At 44.4% G+C, this 19725-nt stretch overlaps 1 protein-coding gene across 1 annotated transcript in view; it reads right to left on the reverse strand.

The window, feature by feature from the left end:
• Nucleotides 1-531: 531 nt before the first annotated feature.
• The window catches only part of RYK (receptor like tyrosine kinase), a 46261-nt gene continuing 27067 nt past the window's right edge, over nucleotides 532-19725 (reverse strand). The window contains exons 10-15 of the mRNA XM_086843233.1: nucleotides 10509-10578; nucleotides 8908-9040; nucleotides 8011-8120; nucleotides 5973-6132; nucleotides 2439-2575; nucleotides 532-1564 (exon numbers count right to left, since the gene is read on the reverse strand). Coding sequence (XP_086699359.1) covers nucleotides 1453-1564; nucleotides 2439-2575; nucleotides 5973-6132; nucleotides 8011-8120; nucleotides 8908-9040; nucleotides 10509-10578 — 722 coding nt within the window. The 3' untranslated portion in view covers nucleotides 532-1452. The remainder of the gene's footprint in view (nucleotides 1565-2438; nucleotides 2576-5972; nucleotides 6133-8010; nucleotides 8121-8907; nucleotides 9041-10508; nucleotides 10579-19725) is intronic.

Consider the following 19725-nt stretch of genomic DNA (forward strand, 5'->3'; position numbering starts at 1 on the left):
AAGCTGCACATCTGCATGACCCAGCCAAATCCAGCTGCTCGTACTTGCACAGCAGTCTCCTAAAGCACTCTGATGGCTCCAGAGCCTGTCAGGACAATGTCCCACCCCTGCAGTTGCACAAACACTCGAGGCAGAGGGTGCTCAGCTGCAGATGGTGAGAGACAAAAGGCAACTTTTCATGTCCCACATTGTGCTGAAGCACAACCCCCATCGTGGTGCCACCAAGCAGAGGATGCAGCCTACAGCTCACCAGGAGAACTGGGAGCTATCCTGTTACTTTGTTACATATAGAAAAAGCCTTAATCTATCACACATTTTGCTGAAAACATATGTTTAGCCCTCTAATGTTCAACTCAAAACAATCCGGGGTGGAATGAGCCTCTGGGTTAAGGAATACAGCAGGGTAATACCTGAAGTCTCCGGGAACAGTTCCATAATCCACCTTCCCTTCCTGCCAACTCAAACCTAACCACCACCAACCTGCACAATCCACACACAGGGCAAGGTGAGGGACCAAGCTTTCACATTAGGTGTAATAGAAAAACATTCTTTACTCTGAAAGTGTCTTTACAAATATATATTTATATATTTAAGCCCATTTCAGGCCATAAAAGCCCATAAAAAACAACCAGTACCTTTTTGAAGAAGAGAAACTGTGAGGCAGAAGCCTGAGATGAGACTTCCACCCAGGGGCTGCTCTGGCGCTTCTCTGAAGGCCTTTAGTTAGCACATAAAACCATCTCAAAAATCCTTTGTTGTGAAAGGAGGGGCACCATTCTTACCCCACTTTCACCACTCTCTATATGAGGTAAACTGGGATCACTTTTACATCATTGCTTTAGAAAGGAGATGTTGTATCCTGAAGACCAGCTTTTCCAAAGAACATTTGTGAATGGGTTAAAAAGGTAAGATGTGTGGATCCAACCACAATGTGCTGTTGTCTCAAAATAGAAGAAGTTGATACTAAAAAGCTATTCCAGATACATACAAGTACAAACACTAGAGCTGGTCAGAAAAATTCAGTTTCAACGTTTTCTTAAAAGCAGGGAAAATTTTCTGCAGTGTGGCTTTTCATTTCCCCTCTCCTCACTTTTCTACCAGTTCCATAAACCCTTCTGAAAAAAATCACGTGTCTGTTGTCAGAGTGCAAAGTCCATCCAAATCTCGTGTTTCAGTTCACTATCTCTACACTTTACAAATCCTGATGGCAAACCAAAAGGTCTCAATTTAACTTAGCAAAAGTGATATCTAGAAAATATTCAACACCAAGAGGTCTTACAAAAAAAACTTGAGACTACTAAGGCATTCTAAGGCACAGTGTTTTGGAAGAAGTGCTTTCTCCCTGTAGTGTTGCTTTATACACATCACGTGTGCGAGTCCGAGGGATGCATGGAGCTGCAGATGGATGCTGTGGCTCCTCCCAAGCAGGGAATTCCATCTTCTGCTGCTGTTTCAAACGTAGGCTCCCAATGCTGCGTGAAATTCAGTGAGACATTGCACCAGCTGCTGAAACTTGGGTCTCTCCTCAGGATCCAGGGCCCAACAGCAGGCCATCACAGCAAACCTGCAACAGAGAGGCACATGGAGCACAAGGGAATGTCAGCCAGACAACCACAGCCCCAGCCTGAAAGGCAAAACAGCATTTGCCACTGGGAAACTGAGAGAGAAAAGGAGCCCTGGATCTTATGGTTCATAATGCTGAACAGCTCCTTCCAAGGATGGACACCTGGAATGATGAGCAAAGAGGCTGTCACAAGAGGTCCTGGCATGATTTAGGGTATGACCTATGGAAATCCAGGAAGGAGCAGTACATAGTTCACTGGAAATTGCTCAAATGCTATAAAAGCATGGAATGGTTTGGGTTGGAAGGGACCTTAAAGCTCATCCAGTCCCACCCCCTGCCAGGGGCAGGGACACCTTCCACTAGCCCAGGCTGCTCCAAGCCCTGTCCAGCCTGGTTTGGAACACTTCCAGGGATGGGGCAGCCACAGCTTCTCTGGGCAACCTGTGCCAGGACCTCACTGCCCTCACAGGGAGGAATTCCTTCCCACTATCCCATCTAACCCTGTCCCCTGGCAGTGGGAAGCCATTCCCCCTTGTCCTGTCACTCTACCCCTTGTCCCAAGTCCCTTTCCAGCTCTCTCGGAGACTGTTTAGGCACTGGAAGGGGCTCTAAGGTCTCTCTGGAGCCTTCTCTGGTCCAGGCTGAGTACTCCCAGACTGTCTCCAGAGGAAAGGGGGCTTCAGCCATCAGAGTATCTCCATGGTCTTCTCTGTACTCACTCCATCAGCTCCACATCCCTCTGATGCTGTGGACCCTAGAGCCAGAGGCAGTGTTCCATGAGCAATGTTTAGCTCAGGGTTTGTCTGACAGGCAGGGAAAGGCAACCCTGGCTCTCAATTTAACACACCAAACACAAACCAGCAGAGGCACTCACAGTTCATCAGGGCAGTTGATGGGCTGAGCTATTCGATAGCCATCCTTTAAATAAGCTGCCATCTCGAAGGGGTCGATGTCCACGTAGGGGGTCTGTCCCAGGGTCATCAGCTCCCACAGTGTCACCCCAAAGGCCCACTGCAAAGGAACAGTGCAGGCATTAACACAACATGCTGAACCCCAGAGCTCCTCCAGACAGGGCACAAAATCAGCTGTAAGGGAGATTACACACAGTAAGAAAGCTTTACATAAATGCTCCATATAACCAAATTCAACATGTCTTGAACTGGATTAATTAAAAATCACAGAATTGGTGTTAAATTGCCCAGGGAAGCTGTGGCTGCCCCATCCCTGGAAATGTCCGTAGTCAGGCTGGACAGGGCTTGGAGCAACCTGGGCTAGAGGAAAGTGTCCCTGTCCCTGGCAGGGAGTAGGATCCAGATGGTCTTAAAGTCTCTCCCAGCCCAAACCAACCTGTGATTCTATGAAGTCAAACTGACTTAAAATCTTACTGCACTAAGATATTAGTGCTAAAAATCAAGCCTTTTTAAACATGACATTACAGAACACCTAAATCTAAACAATACTGAGCACTGAAAAACTGTTTAGTATAAAACTGTTACTTGTTTTTTTACATTTTACTTCTTAAATAATCCTCAGAAAAGTCTGCAAAATTCAAAGGATCAAAAAAGCAAACTGAATGAAATTCCAATTGTTTGATTCCGATTAATCCGTATATTTGGAGAGTATGCTCAGGAATAGGACTCAGGAAAAAAAAGAGATTTCATCTCAGTAAACCTGACACCTGGATCAGCATTCAATACATTCAGCCAGCAACCCTTGCCAGAAGGAGCTTAAAGTGATGAAAAATTCCTCAATTAATCCACACACAAACCGAACACAAGGAAAATGATTTATTATCTGTTATCCAGAGATCCAGGAGAGCAAACAGAGATGGGGCTGATACTGCACGCTAGTGACTCACTACTCAAGTTATACATCATCATTCATTAAAAAGGGGCAGAGTCCTGCAAGGCTCACACAATTCCTGTTCTAATCTAGAGGAATCCCACCACTGCCTTGATCCAAGCCTTGGGGAAAGGATTTTTTCAGGTGGGAAGGGTAGAGAAGGGCAGGAGCACAGATGTGGCCCTGCTCCAAACAGCCACTGAAGGAAATGACCTGCAATGGAGAAGAGTGCTGAAGGACAAGGGGTAGTCATGAAGATGAGATAGAGAGTGATTCAAGCAAAACCACTCTGGGAATACAGCTGTTCTAATTCCATAGGTAGCTGCATAAAAATGGCACAAGGAGATGCAGAGCTTCATGTCCAACAGCAGGAAAAACCACGGAATTAAGATTCAGCAGGAATCGTGGTTTGTTTTCCTACACTCTGGCTGACTGATACAGCTGCTGGCAGGGGAGCAACACATTATTGGGAAAGTTTCAAGCCAGCAAACACATTTTTAAGAAAGTAATCCAAAAAGCAAGCCTGGAACAGATCCCATGGCATCTCTGCAGACACAGATGCTGTTTGTACCACACTTCACCCGTTCCCTATTACATGCAACGGATCACTGGGTTTGTTCCTACCAAACCCACAAAAACATCTGACATCAGCTTTTTGTGAAAGGAGTCCAGGTAGATGTAAAACTGATATTTAGGGCACATGGTGTTTCCTACACCCAGAAAAACTGTTCACTTTTGAACTCCACAGAACTCAGATGGCCACATGTCTGCAGTTAGAATTGTGTGTGAAAAGGTGGGTGGCATTTATCCCTAAGCAATGAAAAAAGGACTTCTGGATTAAAATGGGATGGAAGAGATGCTGAATTTCACTTGAGTTTTCAAAAATGGTTACAATACTGAGATTTACTCATCCTAATAAAATTCCACATCTCACTGCCACTGTTACATAAGCTTGGATTTCCCAGTCCTCACAAGCAGCAAATCACATTCCAGATTTTTTTTAAAAAAGTAAAAATAAAAACAAAACCCACCATTTGATTGAGTTCATTTAGCTCTCTAAAAACATGCTTTTACAGGCAACTTCTGTTTCCTCTTCTGTCCTGAAGTTTGGTGTAACACAAATCCCCATGTGTTTTCCAATGAATACACATGTGGAACACAACTGGCACCTTCCCTTCCTTCCTTCTTTTTCTTGTTGTTTAAATGGCTGCAGCACTGGTACAGAGACCATGGAGGAAAAAAAAAAAAGCCAGAACATCCCTAAAGTTTCCCAAACTGGCACCAGAACACCATCCTAGATGGGATGCATCTGAGGGAACAGGCTGAGGTTGCTGCAATACTGCTCTTATCTCTGAAAGGTCTCCTCAACTGGGAGAGGTTCCTGACCACTGGAATGAAGGCATTCTCTGGAAGAGCTGGGATTCAGGGGACTGTGGGCCACACAGTCAAACACCAGCTCCTGTGAATGTTAGGGAGCTCATTATCCTGGAACTCACTCCCATGTGTATGAAGCACAGGGGTGCCTGGGCACAGGCAGTGTGGGTTTATGAAGGGAAGCTGTGCCTGACCAGATCGCTGCTGAGCAGAGAGAGCACAGAGTGAGCAGAGGGTGGTGGGACACTGAACAGGATCCCCAGAGGATGGGCACAGCCCTGAGGCTGCCAGAGCTCCAGCAGCATTTGGACAATGCTCCCAGGGACAGAGTGAGATTGTTGGGGTGCCTGTGCAGGGCCAGGAGTTAAGACTGGATGATCCTTGTGGGTCCCTTCCAACTTGGGATACTTTACAAAAAGCAGACCAGTCCCAGTGCAGCTCTCTGGATTTGACTGTGTTCCCTGGCAGTGTTCTCAAGGGAACGGGGGCACTTTTGCTATGACAAAGGGCCTGATGGACCCCTAAACCATCTGTCACAAGCAGTTGATGCAGGAGTGGGAGTAGGAATGCTGCTCTAAACAAGCCACTGGTACCTATTCAGTGCCATGATCCCCTGCCTTCAGCTCTGGGGTCCTAAATATCAGAAAGATGTTGGAGGTGCTGGAGAGAGTCCAGAGGAAGCCACAGAAATGCTCCAAGGGCTGAAGCACCTCTGTTTTGGAGCCAGGCTGGGAGAACTGGGGGTGTTCACCTGGAGAAGAGAAGGTCCAGGGAGACATCACACCACTTTCAAGTGCCTAAAGGGGCTCCAGGAGAGCTGGAGAGGGATTATGGACAAGGGATGGAAAGATAGGATAAGGGGGAATGGCTTCCCATTGCCAAAGGGCAGCATTAGATGGAATACTGGGGAGAAATTCTTCCCTATGAGGGTGGCGATGTCCTGGCACAGTTGCGCAGAAGCAGCTGTGGCTTCCCCATCCACAGCATTCCAGTCAGGCTGGACAGGGCTTGGTGCAACCTGGGACAGTGGAACATGTCCCAGTCCATGGCAGGGGGTGAAATTAAATAGGCTTTAAGGTTTCTCCCAACCCAAACCATTCTAGGATTCTGGGATTCTCCAACAGCTGAAAAAAGAGAAAAATGTCAACAAAACACATCTCCAAAGTGTAAGAGGGAGGAAAAAAAGCCTCACCACATCACTAGCGCTGGAAAATTCATTGTTCACCAGGCTTTCCAGAGCCATCCAGCGGACTGGTCTGTTCTCGTTGTCCCCCAGGCAGTGGTAGTCCATGGGGAACAGGTCCCGGGACAGCGCGTTGTCCGTGATCTTCACCTGCAGCGCGTCGTCGATGCTGGGCACAGAGAACAGCAGCGCTCAGTGACTGCAGCAGCACAGCCCCGCAGCAAACAGCTCTGCTCAGCCCTAAGGCACACACTCAGCATCTATCTAACTGGGGACTGCTAATCCCCACCTCAAGCACTGGCACTCCTGCATCAAGACACACTCTGTGATTAGCAAATATTATCACAGCACCAATTTATTCTGTGCCAACTGATAAGCACTAGAAAAATCAGAAGGCTTGATTAAATAAAACCAAACATTTACAAGTGCAAAAAAATACTGTTAAAGCAAACAAGTAACTGCCTCAAGTTACTCCTGCTCTATAGGAGATCCCCTATCAGAGCAATTAAACATCTTGTAGCTCTAGTACCTGTGTGGCAATAAGGCAAAGATATAAGCAAAGCAAGAGCCAGTAATAACTTTAAGTACTCTTTGTGGTCCAAAAGCATGTCTCCAATCAAAGCATCTGCTGAAAAACTGTTTACTCCCTCCACAAGAGATGCTGATGCTTGTCAGAAATAGGGTACTAAGGGAACTTATTTTAATTGAGAAAAGGTGACTCAAAATAGTACTGAGAATTTTTCCCCTCTGGGATGTGATTCAAACTCTGAACTTAAAACTGTAACAAAGTTCAGTGTTCTCATAAACAGCTGACTTCAGAATATGGCAAAGATGTTGGCTTCAATATTGTATGACAAAAATACAGAAGGAACTCTGGGTTGGGGGTATTGTGACAAATTGTTTTTTGTTGTCTTTTCATCTTGCCAATTATTTCTTTATTTTGATGAGAAAAATGAAATATAAATGCTCTATCTCTGTGCTTCCCCCTCTGTACTATCTCAAATACGTTTTGATTTATTTTATTTCTACGCACTTCCAGGCCAGTTCATTATCCTCAAAATTTACAGACCAGGAAATTTCTTATCTAGTAATTTCTAAGAATTCAGAGAAATTCCTAGAAGACCCATTTGAAAACAAATTCAGTTCAAAGGGCAATTCCTCAGTGATTAGAGCCCTGACTTGTGTAATCCTCATGGTCCACTGTAACTGGACTCAGCTGTGCCATGGGCACGTGAGACTAAAAGCATTTCCTCCCTTAAACCTGCCAAGATCACTGGAATCCTGGCTCCCTTCCCAAAATTAGGACACGGGTCTGATGCACTTCCTAGCCTTTCACCACCCAGAGCAAACCTGGGGAACAAAGAGGGGCAGGTGGTCCTCCAGGGGACCTTGACTACTGGCACCTCTTTCTCTTTCCAGATATAAAGCTCCAGGTTATCTCTGTCTCCTGTAGTCCCACTTCCTCCTCAGTGTGCAACAGAAATTAGGAACAGAATCTTCCAGGAACCCCGTCACACTGAGCATCCTTACAGGGCACAAGAACAGAGGTGGTGGTCACTGAGTGATTGAGTTCCCAGAAACCCACCAAACACCTCCATCTCTACATTTTGGAGTGTATTCCAGACTGAAGATGGTCTCAAACCCCTCTCTGGCATTCCTACCATTCCAGAGCACATATGTATGTATCCATCATTTAGCAACTAAGAAATCTACCAATGAATGAAGTCTTTAACTCAGTTTTAAAGAAGAAAAAAATGAAGAAAACCAACTTTAAAAAAAAAATCTATCCATTGATAAACTGTCAAAGATATTCCAAGTTTTTATTGAAGGGAAGCTTTAATTCTTTTCAAGCCTTTGAAAAAGTGATAGACAAACCCAGCTGAAGCACTTACAGAGAGGATGTTCTGTGTCCTTTGGAAACACAATTCCTGGCTCCCTTTGCTTTGGAGGAAAACCACTGTCTACACCAGTGACCCCAAACCCACATGTTGCAGGAGAGCTCAGGCTGAGTGCAGGGAGCTGCAGCTGCAGAGGGGTCAGTACTTACACACAGTTCCTTGCAGCCAGGTCTTTGTGGATGACCTCCCGTCTGGCCAGGTAGCTCATCCCACAGGCGATCTGGATGGCCATATGTACTAGATCCTGCTGGGAAATCGCCTGCAAGAGCCCAGAGCAGCACCATCAGCCCCTTCAGCCCAGCACCTGCAGGGTTATTGGGATTGCTGTGTCCCAGTGCCCCCTCCCCTTCCAGTCCTCACAGACACAACCACCTATTGACATTCATGATGGTGCCTTACTCTGAATTTTAACTTATTTTTTTGATGTGCCGAGGGAAAATACTTCCATCTTTCAAGTGCCTCACTCTTTGTACCTACGTTTCCTTTGACTGGAAGTGACATAGGCAAAAATGGTCCATTTTACCCCTCTTCCCACACCTTTTTCACTTTGTTTCCCTGAAACCAGCTCATTTCCAGGCAGCAGCACAGTCAAAATCCTTGTTGCTCTCCAAAACCAATATCAAAGGCTGTTCCCTCAGCTCCTTTTGCAACTTCACAGTTCCATCATAATGAAAAACTTGCACGTATTTATAGCTTGGCATACCAAAAGTAGCACCAGTAAATCTGAAATTTTTTCATACACTATTTCCCTTAACTTAATCCACAATTTTCTCTATTTGTTGATACAATTTTAGGATGCATTGATTGAGATTCTACCCTAATGAGAGGTGACTCAGCTTCCTGCCCTCTGAACACCCAGGATAAACAGCCAGGAATGCTTTCCTGGTGGGAATCAAGGCAAACACTCACTGGGGAGCCACCTCTGCAGTTCTCCTGCCATCACACTGAACAGGAGAGTGCCACAGCCACTCCTCTGGTGGCACAAAGTCAGGTGCCAGAGCAAATGGAGGTTTAATGGGCACAGAGTCCCACATGCCCGAGTGTACCTGAGGATTGTTGGCCTCCACCAATTTGCACTGTCGCAGGAAGAGTTTAAGGTTCCCCCAGTTCATGTAGGGCAGCAGCACCATTGGTTTCTCTCCCTCCTCTATACAGACATGAGTGATAGGCAGCAGATTCCTGGAAGACAAATTCCTAATGTTATGGAACTAAAATTTGATAAAAGTACTTTTGGATTCCTAAACACAGCAATAAAATTAATTCAACACGGAAGAAAAGCATTTAATCTTGTATTAGGAATTGCACAGCACAACATGTCCAAATAACTCAAGCCCTAGACACTACTTCTTTTAATAAATTAAATATTTGACTTCTTTCCCATCATGAAGAATCCCCCAAATGTTTCACTTGGTCCAAGAGGGCTGACAAATTGTTGTGAATGCAGGTTACCATTTGTACACAGAAATACTATATCCTAAACTGTGAGACTTAGGATAAAATTTTAAAATAACTATATTAGCTACATTCTAAATCAACTACAGATATGAAACATATACTTGCATCACAGCAGTTTAACAAAAAAAAAGTCAGAACATCATGTTAGATCTGCTGCAAAGTGACAGAACAGAATATTTTAATTCTGAATCAGCCACTTTAAGGGCCTTTCCAAGCCTTTTGTGGCTCAGGTAACCCCCACGCTGCCATGTCTCTGCACATCTTCCATCATCAGGAAGAAATATAATCTATAGTATTAAATATATCAATATGAAAATTCATAGAAACTCAAATCATACTGGATACAGTTTCAATTTCCATTAATCATTATTTTAAATACCTGCCTTTTCCACTGAAAACCATTAGTAGAAGTTACCAATTACTTACAATTGTTTTTAATTTTGAATTTTCTTACTCCTTCCTGAAAATTTCTCACAGCCAGGTGTCACATCCATGAGCTCTTGAGACCCATGAAGGTCCCAGCTTTATGGGCAGTGTAGGAAAGAAAAGTTTTTTGGACTGTTTTTTAGAAGTTTGACTTATAAAAGGGAGGAGAACAGCTCATTTGGAATGATAAGAGCAGAGCAGGTTGATTTTGTTTCTATTTTAGGTATCTTTCACCAACAACCTGCTACTCCTGTATTTTAGGCAAGGCCTGTATTATATAAGGCTGGAAGAGTGGGGAACGTCCAGCCTGGAGAAGGATTCAGGGAGACCTCAGAGCCCTTTCCAATGCCTAAAGGGGCTCCAGGAGAGCTGGAGAGGGACTTGGGACAAGGGATGGAGTGAAGCACAAGGGGGAATGGCTTCCACCTGCCAGACAGGGATAGATGGGATCTTGGGAAGAAATTCTTCCCTGTGAGGGTGGGGAGGCCCTGGCACAGGTTGCCTAGAGAAGCTGTGGCTGCCCCATCCCTGGAAGTGTCCAAGGGTTGGATGGGGCTTGGAGCAACCTGGGCTAGTGGAAGGTGTCCCTGCCCAGGGCAGAGATGAGCTTTAAGGTCCCTTCCCACCCAAACCAACCTGGCATTCCATGATTCTACACAAGTGTTGCTGAATTCCCAACAAAGAGCTCCCTCTGCCCAGGGAGCTTTAGCCCAGGCACTTTCACCTCACAGTGACATGGATTTGTCACCAGCCCTGCCTGCCCTACCTGTGGTGAAGCCCTCTGAGTTTACAGCTTTCCGTCAGCATCATTGTCACCTGCACTTCTGAGGCTTGATCTGAGGGGAAAAAGGAACCACAGATAAACTTTGGAAACAAATCAACACATTAATTAAAATTCAGTCCAGATTTGCAAGTCACTTGAGGTCATTTGAGCATGAACAGAACTTGTTTGCCTCCTTTCTTAAAATGGCACTTTACAAAAAGCCCCGAAGTTCAAGGCCAAGTTCTGAGGCTCATTTCTGCTTAAAGGAGTGGGATAAAGCTCAGAAAGGAAATCAAGCACATTCCAGGTGCTGACAGGCTGTGGTTCTGCACTTCCTGACAGCTTCTGGGCAGGCACAAGCTGGCTGCACTGGGCAGTGTGGTCTCATCCTGCACAGGACCGGTGCCTGTGGAAGCAGTGGGATGTGCCAAGTGCTTCCCAAGCACAAATGTGCTCCAAGGACACTGCTTTACTGCTGAGTTACCACTCCAGGTACAGTTGTGTTTACTGCCACATGGCTGGAGGCTGTTTATGTCTAGATTTACTTATTTCCTTGTTCTTTGCTTGACACACTTGACTCTTGGTAACTTTAGGACTGTTTGCTGTTTTCTACCCCACCTTTAAAAATGAATAAATAAATAAAACCACTGCTGACAGATAAAATTCAGGCACCTGTGGTAACTCCAGTAACCCACAGCAATCAGAGCATCCACTGGGAAGAAGCACAAGTGGTGCCTGCAACCCCTTTCCCACCACTATTTGTGAATTTGGGGTTCTTTTCCCCCTTTAGTGGCAAGAACCTCCAGGGAAGCTTAAGGATACGTCAACGAGAGCTCTCCCAATCCCACCCTCCTCACACCTGGGAGCATTTTCCGTGTCTCCCTCGTGCTGAGACTAGTTCTGGCAGGGAGCTGGCACAGGAGAGCCTAGCACAGCCCAAGGAGCTCTCCTTGCTGCACTAAGGGGAATTTACATGTTGTGGATGAGTCAAGCCAAGGTTTTACTGCCCTGGGAGGAAGAACAGGCAAGAAATCATCTGTTCTTCTCCCTCCTCCAAGGTCTGATCCTGCTCCCTGTGCAGCCCTGATATCCTCTCCTAACTGAGCCTGAGCCCTGCAAAAGAAATCGTGACTCTGGCTGAGTGAAGAGTGATGGGAGCACTCTGAAGAAGCTCAGAGGTGCCACTAAATTAGTGACAATTATGGCTTTGGTATATTATGGGATGCATCAGCCAGTGCTTTTGGGCCCATCACTACAAGGAAATCAAGGGGCTGGAGCTTCTCCAGGGAAGGGAATGGAGCTGGGAAAGGGGCTGGAGCACCAGGAGAGGCTGAGGGAGCTGGGAAAGGGGCTCAGCCTGAAAAAAAAGATTCTAAAAGCCAGTATTAAAAATGGAGGTGGAAATGCAGATTCTGAGAAGTCAGAGGAGCAGGTTACCTATAGAGAGCTTCAGGTGTAAAAACAGTAATTACAGGGCCTAAAGACCTCAATGTCTTCACCCAGCAAATGATGAAGGGAAGAAAGAGATTCCTGGGTGTGAGTTTAAGCTGATTAACTCCTCACACACTCTCTGGCCCTGTGCTTGCTGAACTGGTTTGCTTTTAATTATAAGAGCCACCAAGCAATAATTTGAAGCTTTAAATCAGAGACTGTTTAAGAGTGGATTTAAAATCTACAGAACAAGTCAGGCTGGTTTGGACAATGCACCCATTCATCTCCTCATGGTGACTCTTCTGCCAATGCCTTTCCTTTTCCAGCAGGTCACTGTGACGTTTTGCTGTTTTCTCCCCACGTTATAGTGGTTGAGCACCCAAAAGGATGATTGACTCCCAGGCAAGTATATACGGAAACTGAAATCTTATCTTGTGAAACAGTCCCACCATCCGTATTGTGTTTGCTTATCAATATTATTTCCTTGTTTTCTACATGGAAAAAAGCTTACCCAACACCAACAAATTCAACAGACTCAGAACAAACAACAGTGTTCGAGGCTAATCCTCCCCTAGTTGAGACCAGTGCCAATTTAGAACCACCACACAATTTGATTATTGTGAGTTTGTACTAGATATAATTCAAAACACAATATTAATCACCACTTTTTGGAGTGATTCTTGTCAAAAGGAGGAAAATAACACCAAAATACTGCTACTACAACAGTCCCCACTGCAATCAGGCCTTTTAAGGCCATTTTCATCAGTTACAAAGGAAAAAGTCCAGTTAAAGAAACTCTGTCACATTTAGTAGACTATAACCACTTGAGCAACCAATACACACATTCTTCAGAGACCAGGACAAAGGTGATCTTGGCAATATTACACTTTATGTTGTGAAGGCCTAGTGAATCTGACCATCCTGTACTGAAAATCCTTAAAACCAATCCAGCAAACCCACCATTTCTAGTCTGGATAAGAGAAACAGAGCCCCAGAGCCAAGCCAGTGAGTGTCAGAGCAATCCCAGAGAAGTTTTTCCAGGGACATACTGAGATGAATCCTACAGATTTCATCTTCCTGCCTGGGCCAATGTATGACCCCAAATTCCCCAAACTGTCAATCCCTGAGTGCTACACTTAAGCACATATACTTTGTTTTCTTCTCAGAGCTGTCTGTGCAGTCTATCAAACAAAACAAGGGAAGGATCCTGTCAAACCCAGGGGATGCCCACGGGCTTTTGCAGCTTTTGTCTGCCCTGAATCTGTGAAAATGTTGGATACAAGCACAGCCACACAGCTACAGAGGGGAGAGAGCCTCCCACAGAGCCAGAAACCTCTGACATTATAACAGCTACTTGGAGACACAACTGAGGAGGTCATAGTCTCCCATTTATTAAATTTGGGCACCAGGAACAGCCTGTTGATTTAAGTTGAATGCTCCAGGGCAAGGCAACAAGGGCTCGTTGTAAAACTTCCTCAAAGCCCTGCAAAAAGCTGAACTGAGGTATTACCATTATTTGTGATTAAGAACATGTCAGTGCTCAGCCATGAATGGAGTTGCAGTTGGATAGTCATGAGGAGCAGCCAGGTTTCCATAAGGTGATCATGCACCAACAACTGAGAAACCAAAAAGCAGCAACTTCAGGTAAGTTCAGAAGAGTATTTAACACCCAGTAATATTCCAGATGCTCAGGACCAAAAAGGTCCAACTTTCAGAAGGTGCTTAAAACCAAGACTGAGATAGATGTAAATGCAGTCCAGAAAGCAAGATGCTCTCCAAGCCCTAGTTTTACCCAAAAGTCTGGCTGTGAAAGCCTGCCCTGAGGCTCAGGGCAAGAACAAGGCAGGATTCCAAGCTCTGATGGAGCTGCAGGTTTATCTCCTGATATCATAGGATTTGTATGCAGCCAGGCACAATGGGGGTCCTGGAACTGCTGATTTTACAGAAGAGGCTGATCTCTGTGTGCTGGGATGTGCTGGGGCCCTGCCTGGTTCACGGGGAGAAAAAACACCTATTCCATTTTTACTGACTTCTTAAAATCCAGCTGTAAAAATTTATTTAAAAATCTTTGTATGTTACCATTCTTGATCACATGAATCATCAAGTGAAAAGATCTCGGGGAAGTTCTGTGATGACACTAAATTGAAGGAAATTACCTGCTCTGAGACCAGGTACTCATCAGCTGCAGGGCACCAGGCTCTGCTTCACCAGGAAAAGTCACTCCACACCCCAAAGGACGTAGCAGGGATAAAAAGTGGCAATTACCTGGATGAGCTGCACGCTTTTATGAGTCACTTTTTAAGTCAGACCTCCCAGAACCTCAAAATAGCAAAGCACAGCTTAAGTAGATCACAGAATTCTTTAGGCTGGAAAAGCCCTCCAAGATCATCAAGTCCAGTCATTTCCCCAGTGCTGCCAAAGCCACTCCTAAGCCATGTCCTCATGTGCCACATCCACACGTCTGTTAAATCCCTCCAGGGATGGGGACTCCACCATTGCCCTGGGCAGCTGTGCCAGGGCTCAACAGCCCTTTCTGGGAAGAAGTTTTCCCTAATATCCACCCAAAACTTCCCCTGGGGCAAACTTGAGGCAATTCCTTCTTGTCCTGTCCATTGTTCCCTGGGAGAACAGACTGACACCCACCTCACCACAATCCCCTCTCAGGCAGCACTACAATTTAAAAGACTTCTGACTGTAGAATGGTCACTGAAATTGTTTCTTCAGAAGACAAAGCAGAACCTGAAAATCCATGTAACCACAGGTTTCAAAACTGAACTGCGTCATATTTGAACCCTCTCACAGCCTGCTACAAGTAGTAACAGTAGATTCTCTCAGCACTCCTGTCAGAAGCAGCTCTGCAAATGCTACAGCCAGGAGCTCCAAGGCTTCTGATGAATGTTTCCAACAGCAATATTTAAGATGTTTTACCTGCAGCTTTTCTCATCTTTGGACTATTTGTAATGGCTTGTTCCCCTATGAACTTCCTCCTGTTTCATACTGCAAGGTAATACTCCCCCACATCACACACAGCCCATTTCCTACATACCTGATTTTTTCACCTTCTATTGCCTTTATTATTTTTCAGCCTTAAGAACTTTGCCAAATATCCCATGACAAAGCACACAGGCTCCAGTTATTTAAGGGTGACAGGCACAGAGGCAGGCACAGTGGTCACAGAGTGTGGCCACAGGAACTGAGAGTGCAGGCCTAGAGCAGCTCCAGGTGATAAATGGTCCCAAGTATCAACACATCCTTGTTAATTACTGCTGTTTCTGCGTGGCAATTAATTAGGTAAAACTGCTCCCAAGGCAGAATTCCACCCCAGTTCAAAGAGAATGCATGCCTGAGTATTGCTTTAACCCTTCTACACGAGTCTTTGGAAGAAATTCAATGCCCGTGCTCACATCTGTTGCATAGGACATTTTTAATGCTCCTAGCAGGTAACTTTCACAACTTTCCTTCACTAGAAGGATGCTGAAGGAATGCAAGAAGTCATGATCAAACCTGCTTTTTCATAGGCAGAAAGTACATATAAAAAATATTTCAGCTTTAAAATTTCAAGGCCCCGGGAGTCAGACAGGGCCAGGTGGAGCCAGTGGAGCATCCGATGATTCCTCCTGCCATGGACTGAGCACAGCACACTGTGCTCCTGTTTGCAGCTTGGAGCTGCAGGAGGTGTTCAGGTCATCTCTTCTATAAATCAACGTCCCCCTGCTTTCCAAGGCAGCCCTGCATCCTACAGAATTCCACTCTCCTGTAAAGGTTAAGACATGCACACTAAACCACAGCAGGAGGAGGTTACAGCATGGGACACTGCACTTAGTCCTGGCAACATTTCCAGAGAGCAGGATTTCTCTTCCAGTCCTGGTATCCAGGCATCAAGTATCAACCACATGAGTTTATTCTGCAAAGCAAGCCAGCTCACACTGACAAAATCAAGCCTAATTTTAATAAATCCTGGGACTGAGTCAACAAGACACTGCTAAAATAGGGAATGCTGTTCTGATTTTCCTACATTACAAATGCACATGCAGTTTTAAAGCACAGGAAAGGGCAGAGAAAAGCAGGATTTGGGGACAGTCTTAGTTCCCTGTGTAACAGTAACACCAGAATCCAAGAAGCAGCAGTAAGAGGAGAAAGTAAAAGGCTCTTTGGTCAATAATCCATTTAACTCAAAATGAACCCAGAAGTGTTAAGTAAATGCAAAGTGAAACTGGGAAAGAGAGACATGACAGATGTCATGGTCCAAAGGACAAGGGGCAGCACATAATTAAACTGATGTACAAGCAGAGATTTTAACTGTATGTAAATTGAAGTGTCCTGCAGGTGAGTATCTTTAAATGATGTAGTACAACATTTTGGAAATCATCCCCTTGGTATTTTCTGAAGCATAATTTACTGCTTTAGGTGTCTCAGGGTATTCTCTTAAAGATCTAGGATTAAATGACAAATCAAGTGCATTTTTAGGGTGATATTGAGAAATTTGCTACTTATCCTGATTTCTTTAAATTCAAGTATCATCCTTTATAAAGACACTCAAGAATTTAGCTCAGATGAGCAGTAACTCTTGATTTATTTTTTTGGCATAAACTATATTCTTCAGAAACAGGATCCTGCACTCTGATTTTGGAAGCTTAAATACTTTTGAACAATTAGTTCAAATACTGTATGTTTAAAGTATGAACTTAAACTCAGAACTATTTTCACAAGGCTGTGCTTTTAAGAATGAACTGCCCAGAACAGCAAATTTCATCAATTTAAAGATGACTGCTTGAGAACAACTGTGGATGCTCCAAGTTCTGGTATCTGTTTAGTGTAAACAAGAAACCTTCACCTTGGTTAAGTGTGGACAAGCAGCTCTGTGACAAATCCCCTAAATGTGCTCATTGCTTTTTTCTGTTTGGCACAGCCTGATTTCTCAGGATTTCTATTCCTACACTTCTCAACTGCATGAAGTTCTATAGGGTCACCAATCTTGCAATGGTTTGGGTTGGAAGGGACCTTAAAGCTCATCTCACTCCACCTCCTGCCATGGGCAGGGACACCTCACACTAGACCATGATGTTCCAAGCCCTGTCCAACCTGGCCTGAACACTTCCAGGGATGGGACATCTCCTCTTAACTAGACCAGCAATAAATTTTTAAAAAATCTAAACAGTAAAATGTCAGAGATAGCCAAGAATGCTGAAAGTCTTTTAGTCACCTAAGATGACAGAACTCAAAGCTTTGTTAAAAGTTGGTAAAACAATATAGTTTAAAGAGCTGACCTTTGTCAACACCGACTTTTTTTCCCAGTGCTTTCCACGGGTGGTTTGTTTCCAAACACTCCTTCCTTGTACATCAGAAAAATGTTAAGTGGTTAGAACATGAAATGGGAGCAGCCGGGTTATCTTGAACAGCACACTGGGTTGTTTTTACCAAAAGTGTACCTTGGCCAGAACATCCTAAATGAGTCAGGGCTCTGCACAGCTCACCCTCACTTCATATGTTCCTGGAATAATACAATTCCATTTGTTTTGTTAAGCATTTTCTCCTTCACAGGAAAAGCACCATTAAACAATGTGTTCTTTAAATCAAAGGTGAAACTTGTGTGTTTTTTTTAATGATTTAAGATTCCCCAGAAAGGCTGAAGGGATCTATTAAACCCTGGTAAGAGATGAAACGCCTGCTTGGAGAAACATGCCATCAGAGACCCTTCCAAAACTGAGAGGGATTGGAAACTGCTGACTGGAAAGTGAAGCATTACACCCTCATAACAGAGTTTTTCTGTAAAACAAAAAACACATCAAAGAAAGCAAATGCCAGCAAAGTCTCATCTTTCTAACTAAGAACTTAGTCAGGATGTGTTGATCCAAAGATTCCAAAATCCCAAATATTCTAGATAACATATCCTTGTTCTTGCTAGCAATGACACACATCCTCAATCTTCATCAGTGTCTGTTTGAAGACAGAATGAAGGCAAATTTTCCAATGAAATGTCTAAGTGTGAAAGTAACTATGACGTTGAGCACTTGCCTAGCAAATGAACAGAGTGGAAATAAAAAGTGCAGAAAACACAGAAACTGTATGGCCAACATGAAGGATGTAGGACAGTCTGAACAAGTCCCAACTTTTCCCCAGAACGTGGGATCGTTGTAGTCTGAAGTTATTAGAGTTTCCTGAACGCCAAGAGAGATGCATTTTCCTTTTAAGCTCTGGCACGAGGCACTGCACATATCAGAAGGCTCAGGCACCCAGACACAGATGATACAGCATTAAAAAAAACTTATAAACTCATCTATTTCATGAACATGCATGTAAAAACTTTGTCACTGCCATGGGCATGTTACAACTTTCTCTCTGTAGTGAACTGAAGTTCCATTAAAGAAAAAACTCCTTTAAGGATCTGGAGTGAAACCCAGGGATGAATCCTCCTTCAGCCTGTCTTTGTAAGAGATGTGGTGTTGAGACTTCAAGAGAAGTATCTCCAACTTTTTATCAATTTTTTCCCATCAATTTAAGAGCTACAGAACAAGTAATCACTGAATCACTTCAAAAGTACTTCAAGAACTTCATCAAGTGTTCAAATGAAAGACCCCAAATTGTGCAGCAGACAAGAAACCAGTCAGATCATGCTGAACAAGCACACTCCAAACTATTCAACCCCTGCACTGATATTGCTTAATCAGGTTCAAACTTGCTTTTTGAGAGTCTGACCTAATCTGCTCCAGCTTGAGACAACAGGGAATACAGAATATCCCAGGAAACTCTCTGGATGGGCTCTTCCACCTCTCAGGCAGGTCCAGGCTCTCTTGGTTTTCATGTATTACTGACTCCTTTAGGAGCAGATCACTTCAGAAGGGGAACAAGTACAATGTTCAGAGAAATCCAGGGATCCTGTTTTCACTGAGCACTCTCCTGGCTTATAGCAATGCTCTGCATCTCAGTAGAGCTCTGGAAAACATTGGAGAAGGAAAGTGGGAAGAGCTGCTACAATTACTGCAGTCAACTACCTGTGCTTTTGATCCTTTGGGATCATGGGGATCTATCATGGGGAAAAAATACAGGGAAGAGACAAACTGACAAGGCTGCAATCACTCTCCCTCCAGGGCAGGAAATACCCACAGATATAAGTATTGCCTGATGAGCTCAACAGCCACAAAATTTACCTTCCCCAGCACAGGAAATGAGAAAACTGACAGCACATTCCCTCTGTCCACATTATTGGAAATAGCCCCTCTTGAAAGGGTATTGATGCTGTAATACACTGACAGCTGAAGGAGGGAGACATCCATTGTAACAGGCACTTAGGGCACAACTTTTCTTCATGTATTTTCATCACAGCTTGCAGGGACAGGACAAGGGGCAACAGTTTTAAATGGGAAAAGGGTAGATTTACGTTTGACATAAGGAAGACAACTTTTAAAAAATTATTTATTTACTCTTCCCTGTGAGGTCAGACACTGGCACAGGTTGTCTGGAGATACTGTGGCTGCCTCATCCACAGAAGTATCCCAGGCCAGGCTGGATGGGGCTTGGAGCAACCTGGTCCATGGAAGGTGTCCCTGCTCATGGCAGGGGTGGGAGTGGATGTCTTTAAGGTCCCTTCCAACCCAAATCATTCTGGAATTCTATGATTCTCTTGAAATTCCAGGTTTAAAGCCATAACAACTCTCCTAATGTCAGAACAGTGTCTTCAGTTTCTCAAGCTCTGATCCTGGTGAGAAAAAAAGAGGTGTTTTTTCCTCTCAAGGAAGTTATTATTCCTCATGGTACCTACTAAAAGAACTTCAGCTCACATTTTTTAAAG

Source organism: Cyanistes caeruleus, chromosome 10 (assembly GCF_971803275.1).
Source record: "Cyanistes caeruleus chromosome 10, bCyaCae1.hap1.1, whole genome shotgun sequence".
Taxonomy (NCBI): domain Eukaryota; kingdom Metazoa; phylum Chordata; class Aves; order Passeriformes; family Paridae; genus Cyanistes; species Cyanistes caeruleus.